At 38.9% G+C, this 20420-nt stretch overlaps 1 protein-coding gene across 3 annotated transcripts in view; it reads right to left on the bottom strand.

The window, feature by feature from the left end:
• RELN (reelin) overlaps nucleotides 1-20420 on the bottom strand; it is a 544299-nt gene that overhangs the window by 120248 nt on the left and 403631 nt on the right. For all 3 annotated transcript variants that reach the window (XM_005679214.3, XM_013963255.2, XM_018047261.1), the window contains exons 21-24: nucleotides 16033-16225; nucleotides 14916-15028; nucleotides 9080-9217; nucleotides 8039-8225 (exon numbers count right to left, since the gene is read on the bottom strand). In XM_005679214.3, coding sequence (XP_005679271.3) covers nucleotides 8039-8225; nucleotides 9080-9217; nucleotides 14916-15028; nucleotides 16033-16225 — 631 coding nt within the window. The remainder of the gene's footprint in view (nucleotides 1-8038; nucleotides 8226-9079; nucleotides 9218-14915; nucleotides 15029-16032; nucleotides 16226-20420) is intronic.

Raw genomic sequence — 20420 nt, 5'->3', positions numbered from 1 at the left:
AATCTTAATAGTAATATGCATTTTCAGCATATTAGATGTGCCTTTCATTTTTCTTGCTATTGACTTGACATATTGTGACTATGAAACACCTCAGAGATTACTATAATCTGTCCTAGAATTTTCATGCCTCAGGATCAATACAGGATGATTTTGAGAAGAATCTAGCTGGTTAATTCCCACCCAACAAAATTCTATGAAAACTCTGGCATTTGGAAATGAGCCAGAAGGATAAAGATCTAAGATGAGGAGAAGTATAAAAACCCAGCTATCATAATTAGATGGTTGGAATGACTGCCTATTGCAAAATTCACAGAACAGTGTTGTTTTTTCCAGGAGACTATGGTACTGCTCTATAATGGTTCTGAGAGTATTTTGTGGGATTTTTGTAAATGGTGAAAAATATCATATAAATGCTTGGTGTGGCACTGAAGATGTTTTTTTCTAGAGTAGCACAAATCAATTTCTTTTGTTCAGTGACCTGAAATGATGAACATTGTTTCAAAGGGGGTGAAAAAGAAAAAAGAAATGGCTCATGGTAAACCATTCTGTCAGAACTTAGAATCTGATGTAACACATAGTTTGTAGTTTTTTTCTATCATACTATGATCAACATATTTATGTGTATGTGTAGATATGTGTGACCTATATTTTGGTCACCTGATGCAAACAGCCGACTGTTTTGAAAAGACCCTGATGCTGGGAAAGACTGAAGGTAGAAGAGGGCGTCAAAGGATGAGATGGCTGGATGGCATCACAGATGCAATGGACTAGAACTTGGGCAACCTCTGGGAGATGGTGAGGGACACGGAGGCCTGGTGCACTGCAGTCCATGGGGTCACGAAGAGTCAAGATATGCAGGCGACCAAACAACAACAAGGAGCATTTATATCTACCTATTTATGTATACATAGACATGTAATGTGAGTGTATGTGTGTTCAGATACTAGATTAAAGATTTTCTCATTGCTGGAGAGTGGAAAATATGCTCCAATATTCCCTGACATTTTAGGTTAAAATGTCTTTAGGGTTTACATAAAATAATACAAAATTTAAAGGCAATGTCTTTAAAATCTTGAGCCTTTGTAATAAAACCTCTAAAACACTTTACAAAATTTTATGTTTTGTCTTCCATTATAGTTGTCTTTTCAGATGATCAAGCTTGATTTAGAAAAGGCAGAGGAACCAGAGATCAAATTGTCAACATCCACTGGATCACTGAAAAAGCAAGAAAGTTCCAGAAAAACATCTACATCTGCTTTATTGATTATGCAAAAGCCTTTGACTGTGTGGATCACAATAAACTGTGGAAAATTCTGAAAGAGATGGAAATACCAGACCACCTTAACTGGCTCCTGAGAAATCTGTATGCAGGTCAAGAAGCAACAGTTAGAACTGGATATAGAATAACAAACTGGTTTCAAATTGGGAAAGGAGTACATCAAGGCTGAATATTGTCACCCTGCTTATTTAACTTATATGCAGAGTACATCATGAGAAACGCTGGGCTGGAGGAAGCAGAAGCTGGAATCAAGATTGCCGGGAGAAATATCAATAACCTCAGATACGCAGATGACACCACCCTTATGGCAGAAAGTGAAGAAGAACTAAAGAGCCTCTTGATGAAAGTGAAAGAGGAGAGTGAAAAATTTGGCTTAAATCTCAACATTCAAAAAACAAAGATCATTGCATCTAGTCCTATCACTTCATGGCAACTAGATGGAGAAACAATGGAAACAGTGACAGACTTCATTTTCTTGGGCTCCAAATTCACTGCAGATGGTGACTGCAGCCATGAAATTAAAAGATGCTTGCTCCTTGGAAGGAAAGTTATGACCAACTTAGACAGCATATTCAAAAGCAGAGATGTTACTTTGCCAACAAAGGTCTGTCTAGTCAAAGTTATGGTTTTTTGAGGAGTCATGTATGGATGTGAGAGTTGGACTACTAAGAAAGCTGAGTGCTGAAGAATTGATGCTTTTGAAGTGTGGTGTTGGAGGAGACTTTTGAGAGTCTCTTGGACAGAAAGGAGATTCAACCAGTCAATCCTAAAGGAAATCAACCCTGAATATTCATTGGAAGGGCTGATGCTGAAGCTGAAACTCAATACTTCGGCCACCTGATACGAAGAGCTGACTCACTGGAAAAGACCCTGATGCTGGGAAAGATTGAAGGCAGGAGGAGAAGGGGACAACAGAGGATGAGATGGTTGGATGGCATCACTGACTCGATGGACATGAGTTTGAGCAAGCTCTGGGAGTTGGTGAAGGGCAGGGAAGCCTGGCATATTGCAGGCCATGGGGTCGCAAAGAGTCAGACATGACTGAGTGACTGAACTGAACTGAAAGTCATCTTTAATCAAAAAGCCAGCAAAAAAATAATTCTACTATATTTATTTGAAAATAACATTTCTTTAGAACTTCCTATTGTTTTCACTTTTCTTTCCAATTCATTCATTACTTTCTTCAAATACTTATTGATTGCCAATTATACCAAGCTCAACACCATGTGTTGTAAAAACAAACTAGAAAGGAGAGTTTGCAAACATAAGCAGGGAAAGTAATGACAATTTAGAGCTACAGACCAAGATCTATTCCTTGTTAAATCCCACTTGGTCATCTGATCACTTATCAAGGTTCCAATCTATTCAGTCTCAAGGGTATTTATGGATATGTAAATACCTAATGCAAGGCATGCAGTTTTGAGTAGAACATTTTATCTAGAAGTTTGGCTCAGTCAGTAATTCTGCATTTTGCTGGGTACTGTGAGAATAAAAATAAAAATATGATCTATATATGTAAGAAACATTGACAATGAGAGGGGCAGTCAAATAAAGGAGAGATCAGTGTCGTCTGCCACAGTCCCAGAAATCCCCATGGAAGTGAAACCAAGCAGGACCCTGTGGGGCTCCTGGGTACAAAAGCCTTTCCATGTCCCCTGTTCCTTGCTCATAGGGAACAGATTCCAGCCTTCATGCTGCTGCTGCTGCTGCTGCTGCTAAGTCGCGTCAGTCGTGTCTCACTCTGTGCGACCCCATAGACGGAAGCCCACCAGGCTCCTCTGTCCCTGGGATTCTCCAGGAAAGAACACTGGAGTGGGTTGCCATTTCCTTCTCCAATGCATGAAAGTGAAAAGTGAAAGTGAAGTCGCTCAGTCGTGTCCGATTCTTAGCGACCCCATGGACTGTAGCCTACCAGGCTCCTCCACCCATGGGATTTCCCAGGCAAGAGTACTGGAGTGGGGTGCCATTGCCTTCTCTGCCAGCCTTCATGACCTTCCCTGAACCCCAAAGAGTAGATTCAAACAGTTGCTAGTCAGGGAAGGGAGAGGATGCAGAGACAAAGGAGGAACAATAAACAATGGTGCAACCTTGTGGCAGAGTCCTCCTTCTGCCTCAAAGGAAACACATAACAACATCTTTGCATTCTTTACAGAACTAAAACCCCTACCAAGTGGAAGATATCTGCATTCTTCATTCCAGAGAAGACCACTGAGGCCAGATTAAAAGAACTAGAGAAGCAGCAAGAAACTACGCGAGACCAGGATAAAGGAGTGCAGGCTCTACACACATCCTAATCTTGGTCAGCAATCCCACTCTTAAACTACCGCTATAAAATTCCTCACCAAATCCTCCTGGGGCAGAATAGTTTTTCAGGGCAGGAATCCACTGTTGTCCTCCTTTGCCTGGCAAAGCAACAAAGCTGTTCTTTTCTATTTCACTCAGAACTCCATCTCTGAGATTTGATTCAGTACCAGTACGCAGAGGCTGACATTCCGCATCAGAAGCAGCAGGATTTGGGCAAAAGTTTTATATGGATATCAGAGATGGTGGAAGGCATAATGGAAAGCAGTGGAGACTAAGCAAAGAGGGAAACTGGCAACATATGGGATAATGAGGAGAGTTTCTAGTTTGGAGAAAAGGATTCATGTTTGGAAAAAGAAAATGAGTTATGCAGTTAGGGCAGCAGTCCTGGAGACTGTCCTGAACACTGGTGATGGAAGAATGACAAGGCAGAAGCATGTTTTTAAAGAAATGAACCTAGATTGACTTCAAACGTCTAAGGAACCCTTCCTTTGGGTTATTATCCGTTCTCTACTTCAATCATGCTGGCTGGTGGGGGCTGTCAAACTGTGTATTCCACCTCTCTGCCGATGGAGTGATGATATACCTCTGGCCATGCCCATCATATGACACCATTCATGTACATGTGATCGGTCAATCAGAAACTGACTCACATTTTTCCATGGAGTTGCTTATAGGGTTCTGTGGCCACGGCCCCTCTCACAATGACTGCTGACCTGAAAAAGAGTCTCCTCTTAAGGAGAGAGTTCTGTGGGCATTTGAGTTTCCAGTTCCAGGTATCTCTGTGGCCAGTTTCATCTAAGCCCTCCCTGTTTTGATTACAAGAACTAAATTTCCTTCTTTTTTGCTTAAGCTAGTTTCTCTCACTTAGAATTCAAAACAGGTCTGACTGATACAAGAGAAAAAAAAGTAAATCTATGATCCTTAGATATCTTGACAAAAATTTACAGAGAAAGTTGGTATGGGAGGAAGAGATTGATTTTATTTTTGAAATGCTTATTTTATTAGTGGCAGGGCATGCCTATGGAAATATTCAGTGATATCAATTTGAAATTCATTCTCATAAACTGCAATTATGATAGCTAACAATTATATGTTTTTGAACTGTGGTTTTGGAGAAGACTCTTGAGAGTCCCTTGGACTGCAAGGAGATCCAACCAGTCCATCCTGAAGGAGATCAGTCCTGGGATTTCTTTGGAAGGACTGATGCTAAAGATGAAACTCCAATACTTTGGCCACCTCATGCGAAGAGTTGACTCACTGGAAAAGACTCTGATGCTGGGAGGGATTGGGAGCAGGAGGAGAAGGGGACGACAGAAGATGAGATGGCTGGATGGCATCACTGACTTGATGGACGTGAGTTTGAGTGAACTCCAGGAGTTGGTGATGAACAGGAAGGCCTGGCGTGCTGCGATTCATGGGGTCGCAGAGTCGGACATGACTGAGCGACTGAATTGAACTGAACACTTATAATGGTAATTCTATGTGCCCAACACTATCCTTTATTCTTTATCTGCATTAACTCACTCCCAACATCCCACTTCACAGTGGAATGCGACACAGAAAAATGTTATAATTCTGCAAGGTAAACCGATACATGAGTTTTGGAGCCCAGGTACAAAGCCAGGTAGCTTGACTCCAGATATCATCTTTAATTAAGAGGAAGAAATATTATATGTTTAAAATATTTGTGTTTTTTAACACACATGTTTACTGGGCTGTTTGGGAACATACTGGTTAAGGATTCATTTGTGTTAGTTGCTCAGTCACATCCAATTCTTTGCGACCCCATGGGCAGTAGCCCACCAGGCTCCTCTATCCATGGAATCTTCTAGGCAAGAATACTGGAGTTAGTAGCTGTTCCATCCTGCAGGGGATCTTCCTGACCCAGGGGTCAAACTCAGATTTCTCACATTGCAGGCAGATTCTTTACCATCTGAGCCACCAAGGAAGCCCAAGGATTCATCATCTTGTTTTAGAACTGATGGTATCAGAGACACAATGTTTCCATTTCTGCAGGATTAGACTGTGTATTCAGATCTATAGAATGTGTATCAGTCACTTATTGAGTATCATCTCTAAGAATAATGACCAGGGAACCTTCAATGTCAATAGATAAGAATATCATTAAATAGAATCCATCCCTGATTTTCTGTCATTCTCTCTTGTTTACTTGCTGATTCTTTGTTCTGCACCTGTATCAAAACAAAAGCTGTACCTATTTTTATATTTGCATAAATTAATGCGTTTTGGATTTCTGCCCAAACAGGTTCTGCAACATATCAGTCCTATGATATATCACCCACCTTTATGTACTTGCTATATGATGTGGAATGAAACATTTCCCATTGTCCTAGAATTGGTGGCTATAGTCTTTGCTGGAAAGAAGTGGCACTAGTCACTTCACATTCTAAAGAGAGCTGGTAATAATTACGGTTGCATAAACTGCTCAGGTTGGAGAGCTGGACCTGCTCCTCTCTGCAGTCCTTTTGAAGACTGTATGAAGAGATGAACTGGAGGAGAGAGGAAGAAAAGAATGTCCTTCCTAGACTGTAGCAAGGGACGAGAGGGAGGTAGTTCTCTCAACTCCATTCCTCACCAAGCAATGTGTGTTAGGATTGTTCCAAGAGAATCAGACTTAGGGATGCTGGCTGGCATCTCAGTCCCTAGTTGGTGTATACTGATCTGTCTGCTTCCACTGGGGAAGCTGAAGTTTGCAAGATAAACTTATACTTGGAGTCTCTGTTATGGACTTCATGTTAATGTGTTCCCAAATTCACATGCTGGAAGACTAACCCTTAAAGGGATGGTATTAGGAGGTGGGGCCTTCAGCAGGTAATTAAGTTATGAAGGTGGAGAGATGGAATTAGTGCCCTTATAAGAAGAGACACAAGAGAGCCTGCCTTTTCTCTCTCTGCTCTCTCTTGGGGATTCCCAGGTGGTGCTAGTGATAAAGTACCTGCCTGCCAATGCTGGAGATGTAAGAGACGCAGGTTCGATCCCTGGGTCAGGAAAGTCCCTTGGAGGAGGGCATGGAATCCACACCAGTATTCTTGCCTGGAGAATCCCATGGACAGAGAAGCCTGCCAGGCTCCAGGTCATAGGGTTGCAAAGAGTTGGACACAACTGAAGCGACTTAGCATGCATGCTCTCTCTTGCCTCCTGTGAGGATGCAATGCAAAGATGACCATCTTACAAGTGTGGAAGCAGGCCTTCACTAGACACTGAATCTGTTGGTGCCTTGATCTTAGACTTTCTAGCTTTCACAACTGTGAGAAGAAAATGCTGTTTCAGTCCCCTACTCTATGGCATTTTATCATAGTAGCCCAAGTTGACTAGGATGGTCCCACATCAGCAGACACCACAAGCAGCCACCAAACTGAGTGGAAATAGGACCTGAGATGTTTGCTATTGATGGACAGCTGGTTAGTTCCCCTGGAACAGCTCTGCATACCTCCACCCTCATCATTACCCCTTATTATTCCAATCATATTCTTGGGATTAATGTCAATCTATTAACAAGTTTAATAAACTTATTAATCCAAGTTTAATAAACACTTCTAGAAGTACTTTCCATGTGTTAGGTACTGTTCTATATGATTTATAAGTACTAACTCATTTAACCTGCATAATAATGCTAATGACATATATATATATATATATATATATTTTTTTTTTTTTTTTTTTTACCAATGAGGAAGCCAAGCCACAGACAGGTTAAGGAATTTGTTCAAAGTCACATAGCTAGGAAGTGGCAGATCAGATTGAAACAGGCAGTCTGGCTACAGAGTTGCTATTTTTAACTTCTAAACTGCACCACCACTCACATCCTTACCCCCAGACTCACATGCTCACACACCCTTCAAAGGCTGAGATGAGAAGGAGCCAAGACCCTGCCCCACTCAAAGCCCCTCAAGACACAAGCGTGGCTGGCACTGGAGGAAAGGAAAGTAATGAGCTTTAAATCAGGTACAAGAGGGGCAGGAATTTTAGATGGGCCTACCTGGATTTGTAGTAAGCAAAGACAAGCATAAAACTATAAGAGTTTCTCAAATGGAGTTAAGGCACAGGAATTTGGCAAAGTCCAATCAAAAGCAGAAGGAAAAAAAGATAAGAGATAGGTTATCCACTCCAGTATTCTTGGGTTTCCCTTGTGGCTCAGCTGGTAAAGAATGCTTATGCAAGTTTGATCCCTGGGTTGGGAAGATCCCCTGGTGAAGGAAAAGGCCACCCACTCCAGTATTCTGGCCTGGAGAATTCCATGGACTCTATAGTCCATGGGGTTGCAAAGAGTCGGACACAACTGAGTAACCTTCAATTTCAATCAAAAGCAGACAAAGTGGGAAAAAATAAAACTGTATCACATTTGTACCTTCTGAGTTCAGACTGCTCCATAACATCAGTCACATATTGAAATAGCCACTGCCCTGATCACTTACTCTTGGCTCTCACTCATACCTTACTGAAATACAGAGATGATCCGGAAGAGACGACCCCACACCCTTCTTCGGGTTTTACAATTTGTCCCCCAATAACTTCTTGCCAGTCAGACTCCCAAGCACTCGGGTTCTCAAAGTCTGACATGATCGTGGAAGGAAGGGCAGCTTCTGGGTGGCACTCAGTGCCCTGGTACCCCTGGTCACACCTATGAGAGAGGAGGGCTGAGTGAACAAGTGATAGACTCGTATGTGACTGCCACAGCCATCTGACCTGCAACATTCCCTATGTCTCAGTTTTGCTCAGGTATTAGCATCTGTACTAGACTTTTCATTACACTGTTAGTCTTTGTACATGGTGGTAACAACCTTCAGTTTTTCACATGGGGAAAAACGGACAGAATCCATTTTTAAAAGAAAGTGCTATAATGGTAGAAATGGGGATAATGAAGAAAGATATGGGCGTATACGCATGTGTGGTTGGGTAGAGGGGATGGATTGTGAAATTTTCCTGTAGGCTTAAAAGGTCACATGTAAATGTTTGTCTGCTTACCCAACACTTAACTGTGGCCATGTTTTATAGTTTCTCCTTCTGATTAAATTATGTCTTTTTTAGAGTCTCTAAGTATCCAAATGTGTTCCTATCATCCTCACTAGTGATAATCACCATCTCCCTCTGTACACAACCTTGTGCTTCTGGTGAAGTGGTGTAGGACAGTGTGCAGCAGCTGTTTGACCTGTGCTTTAAGACTACCAGGGGAAGGAAGGAGAGGAAATAGCCAAGCTCTATTAACTAAAAAAGAGGACTTTAGGGCTAGCTGATAAACTCTGAAATGTAAACCCAGGAGGGTGCATTTTGAGGTTTAGAATATATGACTTTATACCTGTTGAAATGCAACAATACCTTTTACATCTAAAATAAGGATAGAAAGGAGGATCGTTTTCCTTTGGCTATTTCATTATTTATCAGGCTATCCCTAGAAGTCTGATGGCACCTGCTGTGGTATCCTTGTAAACACACACCCAGAGAAGCAGAGTCAATCGTCTCTTCTGACACTTATACCTGCACATGCCGCGGCTGCAGGAGCCATGCCCACTGCACATGTTGGGGCACTGCTGCCCAATATAAATGCTGTCTAGAGCCCACTCGTCTTGAGCTGTGTAATAGCTCTGACTCCAACGGAAGCGGGTGGCACTGGACCTAGAAACAAGTCAAGGTAAAGCAATAAAAACATGACATGGGGTCATACAGACAAAGAATGTCAGAGTTCAAAATTCTCCAGAGAACTAACTCTTTGGAACTTGAATTTTGATGCCAATCATTTTTCTTTAGTGGTTTAATTTCCACTCAGTTACTGTCTGATTCAACAATTCCATCATGAAGAAAAGTCTACTTATCTGTTTACATCAGTCTTAATTTGAGACATTTTAAAGAAAAATACAGTATCAGATTTTGTTGCTGTTGTTGCGTAGGGTTTTTATGCTGGGAAAAGAAAGGAAGATAGACTAATTTTAAAAAATAAATATTTATATGAAACTGTTTTTCACAGGTGAAAATGCACAGTGTTTATCTTAGAGTAATGCAGTTTCTTAACAATAAATGTATCAGTAGTTATTTGAAGACTTCCAGTTGGCTCTCAATATAAAACAAAAGTTTTATTTGCAGGTGTTGTTTTGGGATTGAGAGGAGGTGTGACATTGTACTATCTTCCAAGTAAGAACATCTGGCTGCTAAATTCTGCTTATTATTTCTAAAACATTAACTTGCTTGGTTTTCATGGACAAGTTATGTTAAGCGGAGATAAAAACTTAAACAGTCTGTTACACATAGAGAAACACTTGGGACCCTGATTCAAATGAGATATAAAGTCTAAAGAAAAAGACATTCTGAGAGAAATGCCAAGAGGGTTTCCATTCATTTACTACCACAAAATGTGCTTTTAAAATCACATCATACTTTTCACCTCTAGGAAGTTTCAGGTATCCATGACCAGTTTTATCTGGTCTAAGTGCAAAACAAGAGAGAATAAACAACAAAAAAAAATGTGCAGAATAGGTGTGCATGCTCAGTTCAATTGATTAAACCCTCCCCAAGAACACTAGCTACAGACACACTTGATTTTAATGGCTCTGAATGATCCATTAAGGTCTACTGGATCAATTATCCACATATTAAATACTCCCTAAGTACATAACAGACTGTTAAAATCCAGACTAAGACTTTACTGCTTATTTTACTAATGATATGTGGTTGATATGTTGCATTTTTATTCATAGTAGGATAATTTCAGGATTCACTGAGATGCATCCAGTAGACACAGGTTTGCAGCATATCAGTGCTCTTCCTGGAAAATACAATGAGACAGATGTCCCCTTCCATGGTAATAGTTTATATTTGTAATCTAATAGCCATCACAATTTTCATAGCCCAATTAAGAAATGTGTTTTAGAAAAGCTTACTATGAAAGCAGGGACATTATCTTGGAGCCCAACAGAAGACAAGTAAATTAAGACTCATGCACCACTGTCATTTAAAGGGATGACTATATTCTTTTAAGACTGATACAATCTGAGTCAAGCTGAGGGTCACAGGTGTCTAGACTGTGAGTTCTCTTGGAGACAGGGTTATCTTTTTATCTCAGTAGTTTGCACAGGAACAGAATAAAGTAAGCGTACAAAAAAAGTCTGCTAAAAAATGAATTGATGAGTGGATGGACAAGGCCGGGAAAGGGCACCCTGTTTCTGACTTCTGTAGGTAATGGAGTGAAGAATGTGTTAGGAGTCAGGGGACTTGACCCCAAGGACCCTGGCTCTGCAATTTATCAGCTGTGTGACCTTTAGTGGGAAATTTAAGCCTTCAGGAGCTTCTAGTTCCTCACCTCTCAAATTAGGAGATTGGGCAAACTGATTTCTAGGATCCCTTCAGCTCAAAAATTTAATGACTGCTCTGGTCATTTGCTGACAGAGGTGATAGTTTATTTTCTTTATAATCACATGCTTATGTGAAACCCATGGCATATATTATTTTGAAGTTTTGATGTTTCAAATATTAAAATGGGGTTGGAGGGTTTCAGAAATCTGACCTAATTCACACTTCTAAACAATCACATTAAACACATTCCAAATACTTTTTATAAATAACTTATCCTTACATGTATCTCTGAACGCCTGAAAAGATATTTCATTAAGATAAAATGCTTAAAGTGAATTATTCCATTTAAAATGACAATCCACAGTTTCATGTGCTGATGTTAATTAACAGAAAAGAAAGTGAAAGAGGTTGAATATTGGCTTCATTTTTAGTGAGAAAAAAAAATTAGTTGTGTGAGCAATCTCCAGCTGATCACACGTGAGAACACAAGGTGTGATCTCACTGATTTGCAGCTGCATCACTGCTAAATATCACCCCCAATACAAATATTTAATTTGCCAATTTTCTCTTTCTCTCTCTTCTTCCTCCTCCCTGCCTCTGTCTGTCTCTCAAAATTAAGTATTCTTAAGAAGAAAATCCTGTGTACTTTGGATTGAGTCTGGATGTACCACTACTGCCTCGTGGATCATGAAATGAAGTTGACCTGCATTTAAAATTCAAACTATAGATTTTCAAACACAGTAAAACTTGACAGTCTTTTCTTTATTTGATTCCCTAAAATACCACTGAGTCATCTCTTGATAGTTAGCTAACTTGAGGAATTAGATGAAATGAAAGCTGACTAAACTGTATTTTCTACCTTCAGTGACTGTAATTACATTTACTCAATTATTCTGAAACTCATTCAGTCATTAGGTGTTGATTTGTTTATGAAGTCAGCAACTGACAGCTGTTTGGATCTCATTAGGCTCTGTTCTTATGTAAATGTCTCTCATAAAAATGAAATTAATTTTCATTGAGTAACAAATGTTCAGTTCATATAAAATATAATTTCTTTGAGCAGGTGTATACATATTCAATATTTCAATCTAAGTTGTCCTATCTAGCATATCTTCTAAAGTTAACAGATCTTTGACAATGCAGATCACATTTGCTTGTCTGTGTTCAATTTATAGTTGCATATGCTTGAATCTAAACAGCAGGAGAAAGATTTGGCAGAAGGAATACTGCTTCAAACTAAACTGTAATTTCTTCTCCCAATGCTCGGGAAAAACCTGCCATCTGCAAAAGTCTGAAATGCACATAAGAAAGTTAACAAGAATGTCAAAGAGAATAAATATATTTTATCTTTACAGCAGAGCTTTAGAGCATTATAGATACAAAAACAATGATAATAACTAGTTGAACATTATTTTTTAAACAATTAATGCAATAATATTTAAAGCATTAGTAGAAATATTAAAATAAATATCCTACTTTATATTGGATTGTTTGTTTTTCAGAAATGGTTTTACTTTCCTCACCCAGGGCTTTGAAGGGAATTTGGAAAAGCAGAATTCAATAATTTACCTACATGTACATAAAGGCAACCTGTCAAGAGTGAATAATCTAGTAGATTTTTTTTCAGTTTGTAAAAAGATATGGCTTGTAATAAAACATCCTTTGGTTCATCAAGGCATATTGAATTGAAATTCTATTTAATTTCCCAACATTTAATGAATATCCCAACAATATGTCAGGTGTTGTATAAAAACTAAAGACTTTGAGAATCAATATATTTCCTTTCAAGTGCCTAATAAATGAAGGAGGGCATGGCAACCCACTCCAGTATTCTTGCCTGGAGAAGCCCATGGACAAAGGATCCTGGCAGGCTACAGTCCATAGATCACAAAGAGTTGGACACGACTGAAGCAATTTAGTATGCACACACGCATGCCTAATAAACATTGATGAGAATTTGATTTCTTTTTGACTATATTAAAACTCAATCCAGTAGTACTTTTTAAGCTAAGAGATAATAATACAACATACAATTTTAGTGTTAAGTAACTTGCAAAGTCCTTTTTGATAAAGGACAGTACTTTTGGGGATACTGTCTAAACTATGGTAATTAAGGATAATAATTTAAAGTGTTTCTGGAAACATTCCCAGAATAAAACATTTATTCTGGGAATAAAAATCTTAAATATATTGTCAGGATTATCTTACCATCATAATTTTGAAATGCTAACCCACATGTCAATGAATAAAAATCAGTGGTTTTTAAATAATGAGGTAATATACATAATGGTGAAATAATGGGGGCAAATTAGAAAAAAAAACACCACCTCAGTACAAACCTTTGCACAAACTGACCGATATTTCAGTTGTTTGATATAATGTTTTTGTTATAATCTTGATAGACATGCTTGGAATATCATTGAAATTAAATATAAATCTTGATTATATTCCCAGCAGTAGATATAAAAGAGTAGGGTGTTAGAGAAAGCAACAACTTGTTATACAAAGCATAATTGAGTATCCAGGAAATAGTTCACAGTTGGATATAAAAAATATGTGGAAATTAAAGTTCAAGCATTTTGTTCAAACTGACATAATGATAAATCTTTAAAAATAATCAAGGAGGCATTCTTCTATAATGCAGTAATTCAATGTTCAACTAAAGGAGGTATAATAATAATTTTAGGTGGTTATCTAGCCAGTTGTTTTTGTGTAGAGCCTAACTCTCCTATAAAATAGTCCAAGAAGGGTTTAGTTAGTAATTTTCTTTAAAAAAGGGGTCTAGGAAAGCAGATACCATAGAAAAATATAATTTTTTGTCTCTTTTATGCCCTTTCTGCTACACAAATCACAGAACTCCAGAAGTGCTAGGGATCTTTAAGATCATCTAATTCAACCTCTCGATCATACACATAAGGAATTACATTTGAAGAGGCTGTGAATGGCTAAAGCATGAAGTCAGTCATTAACAGAGATATACTGAGAACTAAGGTATTCTAATTTCCGGTCAAAGGTTCTTTCTTGGGTGAGCTTATCTTGTTCCAGGGTTTAAATAGTACTCATAGTTTTTAACTTTTAAGCCCAACCCCCCCTTTAAGCTCCAGATTCCTAAGTCCAATTGGCTTTTTTACTTGAATAGATAAGTATCTCAAAATTCATAGCACAAAACATAAGAAGCATATGACTTAATCCACTGTCCTAAATCCACTCCTCCAGCCACTTCCTTCCTAGTCAGTGGTACTACCATTTGACACTTTTCCCAGGCCCAGAATTTAGATACTGTTTTTGATTCTTCCCATTCTACCCCAGCTCCCATCTGGTCCATCAACAAGTCCGACTTCATTAAAATAAAGTTCACAAATGATGGCTCTTGCCATGTCTGTTACAGTCATACTCCAAGCCACCTAAACATTTAATGCTTGGACCACCCCACACCCCCTGAACTGGTCTTCCTGTCTTCACTCTTTATCCTACAGTCTATTCCTCAAACGGGCCTCAGAGTGATCAGTGTAACAGGAAACAATGCAATATTTGGGGAAAATGTGCTTTTCTCTTTCATATTATCAAATATTAAACTTTCTCCCTAGTTACTGTGGTTTCTGCCTGGGGTGATCTTTATTATTACTGTAAGAGAATTAGAGAAAAAAGGACATGTTAAGCTTTTAAAAGCCTTTGCAGGAAGAAAACAGATTTGCAATCCAAACTTTTGACATAGGAGTTTTTAGATTTCTGTATCATTCTCCTTTATATGTCAAACCCAAAGAAACTGGCTCAATGAGTTTTCCCATAAAATGGAAAGTTGAGGCAAAAAGAGAGATGAGGAAAAGCTAGGACACTTTGGAAACCAAATTTTCATTAGCTCTATTTTTCAAATATCCCCAGTACAAAAAGAAAGATCTTTTGATTCTAAAATAAAAAAAAAGGAATGCATACTGCCATCTTGTGCTTAACTTTTCTTCATATTCATCATGCTAGAAGAGACGTAAAAGTTAAAGTGACAGTCATATCTGAAGATGTCATCTCTCACCAGGTTTTCTGGGGAAGAAGCACTATGACTCTTCTCCACTGTGTGAACTCACTGGCATGGTAAATACTTGCTGATGTAAATTCCTGACAACTCGGCATACTTGGAAGGCATTCCTAAAAGAGAATCAGGCAAAAATTTAACTCAGCTTCTATTTCCTCAGAGCAATATGTTTACTCACTCAAAACAAGTGAAAAAGACCTTAGAGAAATCTAATGTTATAATCTTAACCATCTGCAATATGGATACAATCCATAAATTTTCCTTCTGTGAAGCTAAAATATTTGGGAAATAAATGAGATGCCACAAGGCAATGAAATGTCTTCTAACAGCCACATGGAAAAACAGAAAGTGGATTAGGGTTCCTTTTTTGACCTATTAGTGTCACACTGTTATTTGGTGCATACTGTCGCTTCAGTCATGTCCAACTCTTTGAGACCCTATGGACTGTAGCCCTTCAGGCTCCTCTGTTCAAGGGATTCACTGGGGGAAAATACTGGAGTGGGTTGCCATGCCCTTCTCCAGGGGATCTTCCTGACTCAGGTATTGAACCCATATCTCTTATGTCTCCTGCATTGGCAGGTGGGCTCTTCACCACTAGCACCACCCGGTAACATTAGCCTATTCAGTATGATATTTAGGCATATCAGTAGTATATGCCTAAATATCATACTGAATGTATGAATCACCAGTATGTATATAGAAAGAAGTACGTTTTATTTCAAGAACCTGGAATTATGTATTTCTTTTTTGTTTTTAAGGCTGGAGATATAGTCTTAGTATGGTCTACTTGCAGGTGAAGAGACAGAAAAGAACAGATGAAGACATGCTACAGGGAAAGAAGAAAGAGACTTTAACAGAGAAGAGCTAGAGAAAATAATTTTGAAAACACCATCCTAGTATATCTATTACCATATTTTCAGGATTTTCAATTGCCCTTTAGTATCTGATAGTGCAAAATATGGCATCCTTGTAATCCATTTCTGAGTTTATGTCAATTCTGCTACAAATAATATTGTTCCTTTTCAACCAAACCTAAACTTTTAGAATTTGAATTCTCTGCTCCCTATGTAAAAAGGTGAAGTCTACCTATCACAAGTTTTAGAGAAAATAGACTTACCTCTTGGACGAGGTGCCAGGTGAGGCCATGGTTGGTTGAATACTCTAGTTTCACCTGATTGTCCATGTGTGGGGTATATTTTTGGCCACAGCCCATCACCAAACTGAACTGAATCATGTAAGATGCTCCTATCTGCATTGATTGTGTTTCCACATAGCGCATACTTGAGGCAAGTTTAGAATCTCCTGTAAAACTGAAAGACAGAAGTGGAAATCAGAAAATTAAAAACAGCAATATATTAGGGAAAAATTAAGCTCTTCATTTCACACCATATGCCAAAATAATTTTATTTTACTTATTTAAACCTTGCCAAGTTCTAGAATGGATTTCAATTAATTTAAAAAAGGCAATTTGAAATAATCTGCCTACCAAAGAAGCAATATTTTTTTTTAAGTTGATACCTAGAGTGGTCAAATATATTTGAAAATGGGTATGTTCTCATGTACTGCTCAAATGTATAAAACCTTTGACTTGTTTCATGGACTCTATCCCAAGGAAATAACTGGCAAATATTTTAATGTCAAACTATAGGGAAACTGGAATGCTTAAGTAAACTGGTATAGTCACTTGACAGACTGTCCATATTTCAAATATTTATGAAGGTAATATAATCAAATTATTGTACATGTGAATAAAATAAGTTTTAAAAAAATTTGCAAAATGATGCATAATGGAAATTTACCAGAATGTTTGCAGTGGCTGTGTTTGGTGGTAGGAAATGGGACAATTTGAAACTTTTCAGTTTTAAAATTCTCCAGTCTTTAGTACTCAGCTATTAAATATTGAAACTGAGATAATGTGTTTTGTCTTTTTTTTTTAATGTGGTTTTAATGGCTGTAAAATTCCCATGATTTACTGGGTCCTAGGTGGCACAGTGGTAAGGAATCCACCTTCTCGTGCAGGAGACGCAGGTTTCATCCCTGTGTCGGAAAATTCCCTGGAAGAAGAAATGGTAACCTACTCCAGTAATCTTGCCTGGAAAATCCTGTGGACAGGGGAGACTGGTAGGCTGCAATCCATTGGGTTGCAAAGAGTCAGGCACAACTTAGCCACTGAGCACACATGAGCACACAATTGAGTACTATGTGATTATAAACTGCTTGAAGGTATGCACAATTACTTTTTCAGAGAAAAGTTCTCAAGGAATTTATAACCTAGCAGAGGAAATTAAAACAAGGACCTGCTTCACTGTAGTTAATATGGTTCAATGTAAATATTCCCAGGGCCAACCACACTGGGATTTATCTGCCAGGGTACTTGGTACTGTGATTCTGAAGCAGGTTATACCATCTTCAATGGTAAGAGGGCTTAGCTGGAGTAGACAAAGGTGATAATGCAATACTTCTGGAAATCTCTGAGGCATTTAGTATTTTTTTTTCTTAAATCTGTTTGCCAAATCAGCAAAATAAGAAGTTACTACTCTCACTTGCTTCTTGAAGAGTTTAGGATGTTACTTAAAGATGGAATTTTGTCTGTACGGAAGATGATCATGGTTTTGGGCTCAAGGTTATAAAATGTAAGTAGCTTTTTCCAGACAATGACTAGTTATTGTTTAAGTTTTAAATTAAAATTTTGCACTAGGACAACAAATAGAGGAATGAAATGTAAGAGACTGAATCTCTGCTTTAGTGTACTGTTCATAAATGAAGGGGAAAGTCATATTCAATACTGCTAGGCTTCCAAATCCAGTGCTTCATCTTGTTTGTTGTATTAATATAGACGCCCACCAGTTAATGAGTTAGGTTATACTCTCAGACTGTGCTTAGCACAATATCCACATTATATTCCTTAGTTCCATCCTTACAAATAACTGTGAAGTAGGAACAATTGCCTCTGGTTAACAAATGACAACAATCTCAGATATGCAGATGATACCACTCTTAATGGCAGAAAATGAAAAGGAAATAAAGAGCCTCTTGATGAGAGTCAAAGAGGAGAATGAAAAAGGTGGTTTGAAACTCAGCATTTAAATAAATTAAGATCATGGTATCTGGTCCTATCATTTCATGGCAAATAGGAGGGGGGAAAAGTGGAAGCTGTGACAGAATTTATTTTCTTGGGCTCCAAAATCACTGTGGATTGTGACTACAGCCATGAAATTAAAAGATGCTGGTTCCTCGGAAGGAAAGCTATGACAAACCCAGATAGCATATTAAAAAACAGAAATATCAATTTGCTGACAAAAGTCCATATAGTCAAAGGTATGGTTTTTCCAGTAGTCATGTGAAATGTCAATAAAGAAGGCTGAGTGTCGAAGTGGAGTGTTGGAGAAGACTCTCAAGAGTCCCTTGACTGTAAGGTGATCCAAACAGTCAATCCTAAAAGAAATCAACTCTGAATATTCACTGGAAGGACTGATGCTGAAGCTGAAGCTCCAATACTTTGGCCACCTGATGCGAAGAGCAGACTCAGTGGAAAAGACACTGATGCTGGGAAAGATTGAAGGCAGGAGGAGAAGAGGGAGGCAAAGGATAAGATGGTTAGATAGCATCACTGATTCAATAGGCATGAATCTGAGCACACTTAAGGAGACAATTGAGCTTCCCAGGTGGCACTAGTGGTAAAGAATCGCCTGCCAATGCAGGAGACATAAAGAGATGGAGGTTCAATCCTTGCAGGTTTGATCCCTGAGTTGGGAAGATCCCCTGGAGGAGGGCATGGCAACCCAGTTCAGTATTCTTGCCTGGAGAATTCCATGGACTGAGGAGCCTGGCGGGCTATAGTCCATACAGTCACAAAGAGTTGGACATGACTGAAGTGACTTAGCATGAACGTATGCACGAGATAGTGGAGGTCCATGGGGTCACAGAGAGTCAGACACGACTTACTGACCAAACAACAACAACAACAACAAATAAGGAAATGGAGACAGTAAATGGCAGACACCTGATGAGAAATCAGCTTTGCCTGGTTCCAAAACTTCTCAACCAATACACTATCTCTTTGTCCTTCTATTACTCTAGGACAGAGAAGAAAACACTGTAATTTTGAATAATTTTCATTTATAGTTAATTTAAAAATCCTTAACTTTCAGTTACTATGAAGTGATGCTCCTATCTTAGAGATACAAAACCATGATTGCTGCTATGTGTTAGGGTATGCAAAATGCAATCTAGAAAATATGAAGCTGTGGGATGCAATTTTTAGTAAAATTACAAAATAAAAGAAATCAGCATTGAACAAAAATACTCGTAAGCACAAACATCTATATACATTCCATAGTCTTTAAAACAGGCAAAAAACAAGACAAAGCAAAACCCCAAACACTTTTCCCTGTGAGAAATGAATGTTGCTTTTAGCTTCAAGGGTTATATGCTCTTTCTACTACCCTTTATGAGAAAGGTTATCAAAGGCAAAAACTAGCCTTCATTTAATGGTTTGAAGGTGCAGCATATACCCTAGGCATCTGGTTAAAAACCACAGAGGGCATAGTAGCACATGGGCTGAATGGTCCACAGACCACACAGTGGCACTAAAACTTTCTTACGAAAACCATATAGAGTATTTATCCACTCCTGCATTCCTGAAATAATTTAAGATTATTTTCACAATCAGCATTCCTTTTAAATTTCTCCCTTCTGAGATGGTTTCTATACAGATTCAGAAAGAAGTGCTGGGTTTTGCAAATAGTGCCTGCACCTAATTTTTGCGTGGTTACAAATTAACCATGAACTTGGTGGGAGAGATGAAGCATTCAAACCTGAGAAGTGTGTGCTCTGAGAGCTTCCCTGATGATAACAGCCTTTAAAGGTACCAAGACACCAAGAGAGAAAACAAAACATACAGAAAAGGACAAGTTAAGAGGCTAAATGAGGATGGTTAAACCACTCCAGCATTCTTGCCTGGAGAATCCCAGGGAAGGGGGAGCCTGGTGGGCTGCCATCTATGGGGTCGCGCAGAGTCGGAAACGACTGAACTGACTTAGCAGCAGCAAACAGTGATAATAAAATTCTTATTTGGCATAAACATCTGTACCACCAGCAATTGTGGGCAGACATTGTTGGGTAGGTAGGCTGATTCAGCTGCCGTCTAGGGAATCCCTCTCCCCAGTCACCTTCTAGCAACTGGTCTAGGGGTGCCCATGTCCACTAATGAGTTCTTACCAACGAGATGTAAGTGAAAAATGCTGGGTGGATAAACTCACTCAGCTTTTTTCTCTTTTATTTATTTATATTTTTTGGCTGGACTGCATGACATCAGTTCAGTTCAGTCTCTCAGTCGTGTCTGACTCTTTGAGACCCCATCGACTGCAGCATGCCAGGCCTGCTTGTACATCACCAACTCCCAGAGTTTACTCAAACTCATGTCCATTGAGTCGGTGATGCCATCCAACCATCTCATCCTCTGTCATCCTCTTCTCCTGCCTTCAATCTTTCTCACCATCAGGG

Source organism: Capra hircus, chromosome 4, assembly GCF_001704415.2.
Source record: "Capra hircus breed San Clemente chromosome 4, ASM170441v1, whole genome shotgun sequence".
In the NCBI taxonomy this organism is placed as follows: Eukaryota; Metazoa; Chordata; class Mammalia; order Artiodactyla; family Bovidae; genus Capra; species Capra hircus.
This window is presented reverse-complemented; position numbering and strand designations above follow the sequence as displayed.